General features: G+C 49.3%; 1 protein-coding gene across 1 annotated transcript in view; it reads right to left on the reverse strand.

The window, feature by feature from the left end:
- Positions 1 to 379: 379 nt before the first annotated feature.
- GNAI3 (G protein subunit alpha i3) overlaps positions 380 to 11,937 on the reverse strand; it is a 17,461-nt gene continuing 5,903 nt past the window's right edge. The window contains exons 5-10 of the mRNA XM_019474950.1: positions 6,205 to 6,333; positions 3,579 to 3,708; positions 2,932 to 3,085; positions 1,978 to 2,102; positions 1,648 to 1,736; positions 380 to 1,545 (exon numbers count right to left, since the gene is read on the reverse strand). Coding sequence (XP_019330495.1) covers positions 1,671 to 1,736; positions 1,978 to 2,102; positions 2,932 to 3,085; positions 3,579 to 3,708; positions 6,205 to 6,333 — 604 coding nt within the window. The 3' untranslated portion in view covers positions 380 to 1,545; positions 1,648 to 1,670. The remainder of the gene's footprint in view (positions 1,546 to 1,647; positions 1,737 to 1,977; positions 2,103 to 2,931; positions 3,086 to 3,578; positions 3,709 to 6,204; positions 6,334 to 11,937) is intronic.

The following is an 11,937-nucleotide window of genomic DNA, read 5'->3' on the forward strand; positions in this document are numbered from 1 at the left end:
GGGTTACATCCCCGTCACGGAACAGCAGCCCGGAGCAGCCATTTTCCCCACCAGGTTCAGGAGAGGCAGCGAGACTTGTGCTATAAATAAGCAGTGAACTAACCACCTGCCAATAACCCCGACGGACGACGGGACGCCTGCCGTTTTCCATCTGCGCCGGCACAACGCAGATGCTCCTGGGAGCAGCAGGACCGGCTGCCCGGAGAGCACCGACAGCCACGTACGAAAAAAAGCACGAGGAACCTTCCCGTCCCGTTAATTACACCCGCTTCCCATCGAAGCGCTTACCACCTTCCTCCAGCAAAGGACAAAAAGGGGGGGGGAACGACGGGGACGCTCCTGGAAAAAAAATTAAGAATAAACTAGAGAAAAGGCTAAACTGTTTACTCACCATTTTAATACTGCCAACAACTATAACAGATCGAAACTGTACACATGACAAACTGGGAAAGAGAGTCTCAACGCAATGGTTCAGCGAAGGAATGTACTGACTGGTTATGAACGTTACTACGGTAAAAACAATGGCAAACAGGAATTTGGCACCACATATACAAAGTAAAGGCATGCTTCTCAATACAGCTTGGGAGTCTCTGAACAGAAAGAGGCCACAGTAAATGCAGAAGAAGGTGCACCCTTTACAAAAACCGCCCACCGGCTTAAGAGCGAAAAATGCACAAGAATTTAAAGTGGTTGATTGAGCAGCTCTGTAGCGGCACGCGCTTCCCCTCCGGTTTGGAGCTCAGCGTTTCGCCTCTCCGACGGACGCGGCCCGGGTGCGGGGTCGCCGCGAAGCTGGCCTTACGCTCACCACGCAGAGCGAATCGCGATTTGGATACCGACATAAACCAGGTTCACCCCTAACCCACAAGCTAAAGAGACTCGCTTATCCTGCTGCGGAAGCTTCTTTCCAAAGCCTTACGGTAGCAGGATGGTTACAAATTACACATCAGAAGCCGCCGAAGCTGTCGCCATAAGAGCTCTAAGGATCCTTTAAGTAGTTGCAGAAATATTAAATCCCGACCATACCAAGTGTTAAAAACAAAAGAGTTCCTGCTAAGAGGAATACTTTCTGCATGATCTGGTCACATGTGCATAGTTAAGTGATTTTTTTTTTGTTGTTGTTGTTTTTTTTATTTTTAAAACAAGATTCGTTTGCAAATAAAGAAATAAAATTTAGTAAAGTTATAGTTTTCTTGATGGAAAAAACCTTAAAAACAGACTAGTGGTGGCTTGTTAACCAAAGAAAGAGAGAAAGCTACATATCGAAGGTCTGGAATCCAGCACCTCAACTTCACAACAGCTGTACACATTTGCGATTACGCCATCCAAACGACGCCAGGATGATCTAGTCACACTAACAGTTGTTCCATCTTGACCTAACTTCAACATCCCACATCAATAAAAAAAGGTCCCTAATACAGAAGATTGTGCTAAAGAACGCAACGATTCTGCATGCTGTTTTCGTTTCCCTGGTCCTGTTCATGCTTGCAGCTGTCCCCACGAGGCAGCAAAGAGTCTGGTTCTCAAAACGCCGCGTCATAAAAACTGAAAAGAAAACAGCGAGCGTTAGCGAGGTGCAAGGCAAAGCCAGCCCGCGCTGGCGTGCAAGGCTCCAGCGCTACGAGCGGCCGAGCGGCTCAGCTTTACCTTCTTCCCACGCCCCTTCCTTCTCAATAGAGTCCACATTCCTTCAGGTTGTTTTTAATGATAACATCTGTAACAGCATCAAAGACAAACTGCACGTTCTTGGTGTCAGTGGCACAGGTGAAGTGCGTGTAGATCTCCTTGGTGTCTTTTCTCCGGTTCAGATCTTCAAACTGACACTGGATGTACGCAGCTGCTTCCTCGTACGTGTTGGAGCCTGAAAAAGATAAGATCCCTTACTTTGGCCAGCAGTTCACAGCGGAGAGATCTTTTAAGTCCATATTAAGCTGCTTGCAACCATCTGCCTTATCCAGCTACAAACATCAAAGACAACTGCACGTTCTTGGTGTCAGTGGCACAGGTGAAGTGCGTGTAGATCTCCTTGGTGTCTTTTCTCCGGTTCAGATCTTCAAACTGACACTGGATGTACGCAGCTGCTTCCTCGTACGTGTTGGAGCCTGAAAAAGATAAGATCCCTTACTTTGGCCAGCAGTTCACAGCGGAGAGATCTTTTAAGTCCATATTAAGCTGCTTGCAACCATCTGCCTTATCCAGCTACAAATCCAAATCCACCATTAACCCCTTCTTGTAAATCTGAAGTCTATTCCCAGCTTCTGGTCAGTGACCTCGGACACGTCGCTCGCTCCTGCAGCTCACCGACTGCTCCCTGCTCCGGCCTCCCTGCCCAGAGATCGCCAGAAGGGAACGTTGCACGCTGGCCACAGTAACGCTTCACGCTAGAAACATGTAGTCATAGCAGAAGAGTGACAAAATGACAGGAATAAGCAGGTTTGAAGGAGGGAACACTTTAAAAAAAAAAAATCTAAACGCCTCGAGCAGTGACTAGGTGAAGCATCACGTCCCTGCGGGGCGACGGCAGGGAAGGGCTGCAACACAGACACGCCAGGGTGAACAAGTGCCATACCCAGGACGGGGATGAGTTTCGTAGCCTCTAAAACTGAAGATAAATGAAAGTATCGTCCTAATAACACGTGGAAAACGCGGAGCGACCTCGATTTGCTGGCGTGCAGTACTTTGCTGTTCTTACTCCAGGCCATAAAACACACGGACAAAGGCTGTTCCGAACCAAAGACATGCGTGACCACACCTCTTCCGAGAAAATGAGCTATCGGCTAACTTTGACAGCCCAAAGATGCTGCCCAAGAGACAAAAGTTAAGGGAATAGGGAAGAAGATAAGCTTTCAGGTTGTCTTGGGTTGCGTCGGCTTTGACTGACTCATTCCTGGCCCCGGCAACAAAGACGCAGCTTCACCAGCCCAGCCTTACCTGTGTACTCGGGATAGCAGATCGTTAGCGGGCTTTTCTTAATCTTCTCCTCAAACAGGTCTTTCTTGTTCAAGAAGAGAATGATCGATGTGTCTGTAAACCATTTGTTGTTGCAAATGCTGTCAAACAGTTTCATACTCTCATGCATCCGGTTCTGGAAAATAAAGCGAGAAGGGTGACGCGTCATCCCAGAGTTATTAGGGGAGGACGGGGTGGGGGGGGACAGACAGGCTTTACTACAAAGGCCAGACTAAAGAGCCGAGTGTCACTGACATATCCTCACTGCCACTTCACCAGGAAGAGCACGGGCACAACCCCGAGCAGGGGTCGGGTCACCTCCTCATCCTGTAACTCCCCCGGGGACCTGTTTGTTCCTCCACGGAGGTGCTCGCACCTAGGGGAACAGGCTGCAGGGAGAACTCAAGGCACCTCCCTGTAACCAGGGCCTGGAGAAAAATCTCATTTACGCATTGCGTTTATCAGTATCTGGGGCGAGATACTGCAGGCTGCTGCAAGGAAGCGCTCATCTTCACGGCCCTCGAACAACTGTAACAAGAGGAGCAAGCCAGAGACGTGCCACCCCACGACTCCACCTCCCTCCTCCTTCTCCCATGCAGCCAGGCGCTGGTAACTCCTCCACAACATACCATTTCCTCGTCTTCGGCCAAGACGAGGTCGTAATCGCTGAGGGCCACACAGAAAATGATCGCCGTCACGCCCTCAAAGCAGTGGATCCACTTCTTCCGCTCCGACCGTTGGCCACCGACATCAAACATCCTGGGAGAGGCAGAAGAACGGCCTCAGAAGCTGTGCAGACCTCCCTCCCCGGCCACCACGCCGCTGACAGGGGACGGAGGGGGCTCTGCTACGGACTTTCAAACAAGCGGGGTTTAGGGGAAAACAGGTACACGGCCTTCCATCAGCGAGGCCAACAACTCCGAGCCCTCCCTTTCTCAGGAGGCTGGTTTTTAGAACCAGAATTCTTTTCTTTAGAGCAATTTCAGCAGGAAGGACGAGACGTTACCTACGTCGCTATCCAGAAGTCTGCTGATTCACCAGGGCATGCTTATTTTGTTCTCTGCCTCCTATTTCCTTAGCAACAATCCATTTGCTTGACTGGACTCCAAACACCTACTCACAGTCAGCTCTTCCAGTTAATTTACACTACGTCTGACAAAGGATTATCTGGAACACACTACCTGCATGCTACTGCCGGGACCCAGAAAAAAAATTAATGGGGTTAAGAAACAGCTTCATGTATTAAAAAAAAAGAAAACCAAACCCACAAAACAACCTGTGAGCTACTGAAGTTTAAAGGCTGCAGAGCGGCTTAGAGAATTTCTGTCTATAAAAACGATGCGAGTGTCTTGGATACCAAAATATTTTGATGAGAAGCAGGATTGCCCAGGATGTTCTGATGGACTGTGACTTAACTAAATCAAGCCAGATACAAGTCAATATCCAAGAGCTATGAAAATCATCACCATTGATTTGTTATCAGAGCAAACAGGCAGACAGAGAGGGAAACTGCCCAGGGTGGGCCAAAAGCAATGCAATTTAATGATGCCAAACAAGGCAGCCAGAAGCGCCGTTCAGCTAACTCCAATCTTCTCTTTAAGGTAAACCGTCCCCGTGGACCGCAGGAGGAAAGATGAAAATCTCTGAGGATAACAGGCTATTTACTCAGCTTGTATCATTTGCCATTACTCTCCGCTGCGAGCGCGGAGACGTCTGGAAAGGAATAGCATCCTTGACAACTCAGCTTCGCCAGGCTAATCCAAATTCGAGTCACAGTTATACTAAGGCTACCTCAGCCCATTATTAATGTCTGAGACTTAACATCAAGGCTTCCGTTGCGGGAAAGATGGCAGCTTCAGGGTTTAAGATGTATTAACGCTTTCCTTTGCGGGGCAAATCCATCCGAGACGAGACACCTCGCGTCTCAGGCTCTGCACATGATCGATGACTCCAGGCAGGCTGGAGAAAGAGCGATTCCCCTCTTTGCATCAGGGAGGCACGCCTCCGAGCGCTCAGCCATTTCACTTTAAAAGAGGGGTTATACTGATTAAACGGAACGTGCCTGCTACCTCCAGCTCACTCTGCCATTAGTCAGACGTGACGATTTTTAAAAGAGCACCGCACGCTGCAGCTAGAAATGCTAATCCTAATACATCACAACAGAAGACAAGTTTTTCCCTGGACGAACCAGAAGCCATGTAAAATAGCTCGGTGATGCAAAGGGTTGAGGCATTTTTGTTAAAACGGTTCGTAAGTTAAGACAGTTCAGAAGCCAAAATGCTACTGTTCTCCCAAAAAAGCGTGCAAACAAATCAGATTTTATAAGCGACACTCGGGTTTTTGCTACAGCTCTTTCAAACTGTTTTCAAACGCAAGCTAAAAATAAGCAAACAAATGCTTATTTAAAGGCTCTGAGCAACAAAGACTTGAAAATGTTGCCACAGACGAAGGGAACTCGCCCAAGATACAGGCGCCGCGTCTTCCTACATCCACATTACGGGACACGAATGCCCACCCCGCGGGGCTCCAGGCTGTTTGTCAGGAGCGCGCTCGGGATCCAAAGCGAGGATTTTCTAACGAGCAGATCAAGAGCAGGGAGGAGAGCTAAACTGCAGGCTAGCAGCCGCTACGGAGGTTAGAGGGAGCTCGATTAGCGATACGTAAAGGGACACTGCCAAGAGCAGGCTCGATACCCGAGCCCTGCAGGGACTGAATTTAGAAGGCAGAGAGGACAGGCGAGTCCCATCCTCTGCAGTGTCACGCAAAGGCAGCCAGTCCCCAGCACGCTTTCTGCACGCCCCATTCCTGCTCCGCAGCAAGTGTCAGTCAGCACAGTCACCTACAGCTTTGTGGAGGAACACCATGCAGCCCAGAGCCAAGGCTGACTGCGGGGAGGGCGCTCATCTCCCGCTTCAAAGGAAGGGGTTAAATTCAAACTCAAAAGCCAGGAGTCAGTGTCCTTTTAGTATTTTGGGGGTTGGTTGGTTTTGGGTTTTTTTTTGGATCCTGTAAGCAGGCAGCAGTACCTGTGTCTGCGATTCCAACATAAAAGCAGCTGAAAAGAACAGAAGAAGGCAAATAAAAGTCAAACCGGTATCTCCAGTGAGCAACGCCAGTAGAGAGGGAGTGTAACAGAGGCAAGGAGGACTGTTAAAACAGGGCAAGACGTTTTGCAGCGCAGGTGTGGGACCTACCACCACCACGCGCTGAAGAAATCACCGCGGTCCACAGGGACAAGCGCTGCCCTTCACTTACTTGAAGTACAGGTCCTTGAAGGTGAAGTGAGTTTCCACGATGCCTGTAGTTTTAACTCTGGTCCGCAGAACATCCTGCTGAGTCGGAATATAGGTCGGCTGGGATATTCTATCCAAGTCATTTAGGTAACTAAACCAGAAGAGACAACACAATGCCTTTTTTAGTCTGCTTGCTCGCCATGAATCTTTTATAAACTGCAGGAGAAAGTCATCACGGAATTTATTCATCATCTTCACACAGTACAGACCTCGACCATGCAGCAAACAAATCCTCTTGGGTCTACCCCAGGGTTGATTTTGTTGGGGTTTTTTTTCTTTTTAACCCCTCCCCGTATGACCTTGCAGCATGTGCTGGGTAGGGTTCAGCTAGCTGGGGAGTGAAGCCTGATAAGAAGCTAGCACAAGAAGTACTGCTGATGCAGAAGCCATGCCAAGACTGGTATCTCTTGGGGCAATTCAAAGTAATCAAGGTCTTTCGCATCAAAGCACAAGGCAATAAATCCAGCGGCTCGCTTTTAAAGGGCAAGGATACATCAAATGAACCAGGAGGAAAGAATTAAGCATCAAGAACTACCCCCAAAACGGGCAGATTCATTCACCTCCTTTAGCAAGAGCAAACTAACACACAACGCATCCAGCTCCCCAACGGCACGGCCGCCGGAGGAAGCCGTTTCTCTGCAGCAACGCGCCCATCGAGACCCAAACTGTTTCCAACTACAGCAGATTCCCTTTGAAGTTCGGCTCTCAGGCACGTAAGGAAGAGGTATACATCATTTCCAGCAGCGTCAGAAATCCCGCTCCAGCCAGCAACACCTCTGAGCTCATTTTTCCTGTTAAGGGGAAGGCGACGGCCTCCTGCTTCCGCAACGGAGACGAGGATTGCTCCAGCTCCGTTGGGAAGGAACCAGAGGCAAGCGTTCAGCCACCTTCGTGCGCAGCCGCCAGCAGCGTTATCCCTAACAGCTACACCCCTGTCTTTATCAGGAGCAGTTTTTCATCAATACAGTACCGTGCAACTGTGAGATTTTAGTGGCACAACGGTTCTACACCGGTGCAATAAACCCTGCCCTCCCAGCCAAGCATTACCACAGAGCCGTTGTCAGCCAGGGACCGCTCCTTCCCATGCACCTGAAAGCTGTGCCAGGAGCTCCAAATTTCCACACGCCTTCGTCACCGAGCAGGCAACGTACTGAGCGACATCTCCCTCCTCCGTCACCTTCAGCATCTCCTCTCGCCAGGACTGCCGGCATAGTTGCAGAGCACTGACCTATTTTCCGAAGCCCAGAAGAATCCAGCCCACCTGCCAACCTCCTGCCCGTGCTCGCCCGGCACCGTGGGGCTTTTCTCAAAAAGCTGGTATCTGCAAGCGGTTTTTGCCCAGAAAGGGCCAACTCCTATCGTTCCCCTCTCATGTTCAGTGGGATGACAGGTTTGTAAACTGCTCCTTGACCAGAAACGCAGCACCCAGAACTCACACTTGGGATCGGCTTTAGTTTCAGCTTAGTAAAACAGAATTTGGAAGGTACTTACCTTCATTAGGCTTCTGTTAAGAAATATTTCTGCTGAGGAAATAACATGCCCAGATTTTTTTATCCCCCCCCTCTCTTCCCTGCCAGTATGAGTTTAGCTGGGACACAGTGGTTCAAAAGCTGATGGAAGTGCTACCTAAGAACTGACCCAGCAACTCCTAACAGCTTGGCTTTGATACAGGTCACACAGCTGCCCTGCATCACTGAAGTGATAAATGTGCAGGCTGAAGCTCTAAAGCATCTGCTCCTAATTGCCAGCTTTCAGCACCAGAAGTTTGGGCAGTGAAACTGGTATAATTCCTACTTAAGGCTTTTTAGGCAGCCAGTGAGGAGCGAATGGAGTCAGGCAACTCCCACCAAATGAACTTGCACGTCTATCAGGGGAGCAAGGTGTATCAGATTAAGCAGTGCTCTATCTGCAAGCTGCCTTAAAAAAAAAAAATAAGCTTTGCCAGACTAATTCCAGAGAGACTCAAAGGGCAAATAAATACCAGATCCCATGGAAATACCTAAGCAGTCAGAAGATCCAGCACAGGGGGTTTCTCGGTAGCAGATGAGCCGCCCAAGCGCATGTGCGCACAGCCTCCTCCAGCCATCCTCGCCTTGCCGAAGGCAGCTGACTTTGCGGGCAGAGGCGGCAGCCGTGCCCACCCAACCAAACCAGGCTGCGGAGCCCAGCCTGTGCAGACTGCCACTTGTTTCCCTCTACCACACACAGATTTAGCGGAACTTGAAAAAAAAAAAAACTGGAAAAGCACGGTCTGAGACTCATGGTTTCGAGCGACTCATAACCCACAGCTTGCCACAGTCTGTCTGAAAGTTTAAAGATGTTCCTCACAAATATTGTTTCGGGAACCGAAAACATATACCTTACTTCTACATCCCACGCAGTTTGAATCCCCTTTCACAGTCTCCTTCGCCACCAGGCTCCCTTCATACGCTGAGGTTGCAACACTTGTTCCCCACCTCGGATCCTTGTGTTTACAGAGCCAACTATTTCTCATGCTTCAACACCACCTTGCAAATACAAGCTTGCAAAAAGACAGTTTTGTTTTGTTTCCCTTCTTTTTTCACCCTTAAAAATGAGGGCTCGAGTACAAAAAAAAAAAAAAGCTGACCAAAAGCCTACAAGCGAAAGTAAAATTTGTCCTATTCGGATCCTTGTGTTTACAGAGCCAACTATTTCTCATGCTTCAACACCACCTTGCAAATACAAGCTTGCAAAAAGACAGTTTTGTTTTGTCTCCCTTCTTTTTTCACCCTTAAAAATGAGGGCGCGAGTAAAAAAAAAAAAAAAAAGCTGACCAAAAGCCTACAGCGTAAGTCACATTTGTCCTAGTGGCCCTCCAAGCCTTCCCAGGACATCCCGTGCCAGGCTGGCATGGGTTCAATACCTGCGTGTGCAAGGATCTGTAGTTCCAGTCCGATCAGAAAACCTGCCAGCTTCAGCATCGTCCCATCTCACACTGCTCTAAAACACCGACCACAGCTGCGGGGTGTTCTGAAGTGGACAGCTTTCAGCTGGTGAAGATAACACAGTTCCCCTCCTCCACATGCTCACATGAACCCTGGAATGGTATTTTCCTAACAATTCAGTCATGTTTCCCTTTAACGCTGGCAAGAATGCTTTCGAGGCCAAAAATGGCTCCAAAAGCTCCGAAAGATTCATACAAAGCATTTATTATGAAAGGCTATCCGCAGCCCGAGCTACGGGAGGGAGGGAAGGAGGGGCTGTCACCATCACGCCCGAAGGCAGAGCAGCAAACAAAAGCCATCCTTTGCCAGGGAGAGGAGACAAGAGGGCAGAAAGATGCAGGTTTGGTACCCAGGTGGGTCGGTATTTGCAGCCACCAAACACCAAGCTTTCAAGAAACGTTATCACAAGCACCTGCGCCAGTCTGAAAATGCAAACAGTGTCCTTCCTACATAGATTGGCAGCTCATACAGAATTAGTCATCTCTAGCCAAGTCTTCCCGCAGCAAGAAGAAAACAGGTGAAGACCTGGTGAAACCTATATTTAAGAAACACATTTCTTTCACAGAAGTCTGCCTCCTCTTTCCCCCCCGTGTTTAGCTGGATTTTGGCAGGTTAAGCAAAGCAGAAAACCAGGTAACAGAGCGGGATCTCCAGGAAAAGGGAACCTTGTGTATTACCTTTATCAAGTCGAACGCTCATTTGGGCCAGCTAAGACAGACCCACAGTCTGCAGCACAGACCTACAGATGAGAAGGCTCGCTTCAAAAGCTTGAGCTGTGATCCCAAGGTGGTGCTACTCGAGGGGAATCGCAAGAAAGCGTCAGGATACAAACGGCAGGACAATGCCCTGCAAGCTAGGGCTTGAAAGCAAAGAGGAGAAAAAAAAAAAACCACGTAGAAATAATCTAGGTTATATCCAGCATCATGTCAGGGAATTCAGGCCAAAACTGCCACTTGGGAACAAACCAAGCTATGCCAGAATAGAGAATGGTTGATCAGAAACTATGCTAATTGCCTGAGAGACCGCAGATAATTACCTACGGTATCCGCAGACTGGTGTCCGCATGAACTTCGGAAAAAGTAGCGAAACCAGCAACTAAAGTATTTTAAAGCGTTATCTGCTTGCCGACATTTCCAAGTACCAGACAGAGGTAACTGAAGATGCGCAAGACAGCAATAAGCCTTAGCATCCACACTGCTGCACCGCCGAACAGGTTTTTGTTCTTTGTAGCTATTACACCAAGAATTGCGCACGCAGGTCTGAAACGCTTCTCCGCGGCACTGACTCGAGACGGGAGCGGTGAGCGACAGAGCCATTTGCTCACGTCATAGGTAAAGAAAAACGGGGAGTTGCAACAAGGCAAGTAAAAATATAGGTGTTTGAAGTATCACACCAAAAAGAGCAGGGCAGTTGCTAGAGGGACGTTATCAGGTGGTGCCTGGAGAAGACACCGAGCGTTTACACCAGCGCTTGAACATCCACAGTTTAGACCGAGAGTTACTCGACTGTTCTTCAAAAAAAAATAAGAAGAATTGCAAACCGCTATGATTCCAGGACAGATCATTTGGACTAGCGTCACAAGCGGTTATCTTTGGGAGCTTGCCCCCACCCGTGGCGTACGGATTACGACACACACCGTTATTATGGTTGCCTCCTCTCCTCCCACACGGCCTCCTGCCTGCCGGGGCAGCTCTCCGATGGGAAGGATCCCTGCCCACACAAGGGGAAGTGCGGAACAATTCGGTGCTGCCCTGAAAACCCTTGGCTCTCTGCCACAGCGCTCTCGTCCTCGATGCCACCTAATTTGCACAAGCAACCACTCGTATGTTCCTCTTTTACCCCACCCCCCCCACCCCCCCCATTCTGGGTGTCTCAGCAGAGGCCCCGAGGTCTGATGTGAAGCGAGGAACAGCACCCGGGCAGCCAGAACCGGGCTTGAAACCATTCGGGGTGTCTCAGCAGAGGCCCCGAGGTCTGATGTGAAGCGAGGAACAGCACCCGGGCAGCCAGAACCGGGCTTGAAACACAATGCAACACTGAATTTCAGCTGGAAAACCAGTCATCTGAAATGGGGCACATATTTAAAGGCTACTAACCCTGAAGTTTCAGTCCCATTTGCAGGAGATATTGAAAGGAGCGGGGAAGTGAAATTCCCCCAAGAGAACTGTGCACAAAAGCTAGTACCTACGTGACCACCACCACAAAAAGGGATTGCAAGACAGCCATCCTTTAAGCGTGGACAAGGGAACTAATTGGGTAACACCAGAAGATAAGGCGGGTCAGGAGCCACGCGCTGAGCGGGGAGGAAAAATGCTGGCTGAATGCTCATCTGGCCAGCTCGTTCTGTACACTGGTGAGATGGGGGTCCTGCAGGAGAAAACACGTTTTTAACTGCGTGCTCGTGCTCCGCGCTAAAGGAACCCGCTCGCAGCGTTTCCCAACTGCGGAGTTGCTTGGCTACCGAGGCAGAATAATGCTGCTTTAGTGCAACTTCCTGCGGTTTTAGGACAGGAAGCAAAATTCTCTGATGCACTTATCAGAAAAATGCCACGTGGGTCATCCTCGGGCTGAAATCTCTCTGCCACGCAGATCTGACACCGCCCACGAGAGCAATTCGTCAGAGTAGCTGTGCCTACACGTACCAGTACCGGAAACTGGACACGAGGGGGTTGCAGATATTCATAGGATCATAGAATCATTAAGGTTGGAAAAGACCTCTAAGATCGAGT

The sequence above is a fragment of the Aptenodytes forsteri genome, unplaced genomic scaffold, assembly GCF_000699145.1.
Source record: "Aptenodytes forsteri isolate BGI_AS27 unplaced genomic scaffold, ASM69914v1 Scaffold285, whole genome shotgun sequence".
In the NCBI taxonomy this organism is placed as follows: Eukaryota; Metazoa; Chordata; class Aves; order Sphenisciformes; family Spheniscidae; genus Aptenodytes; species Aptenodytes forsteri.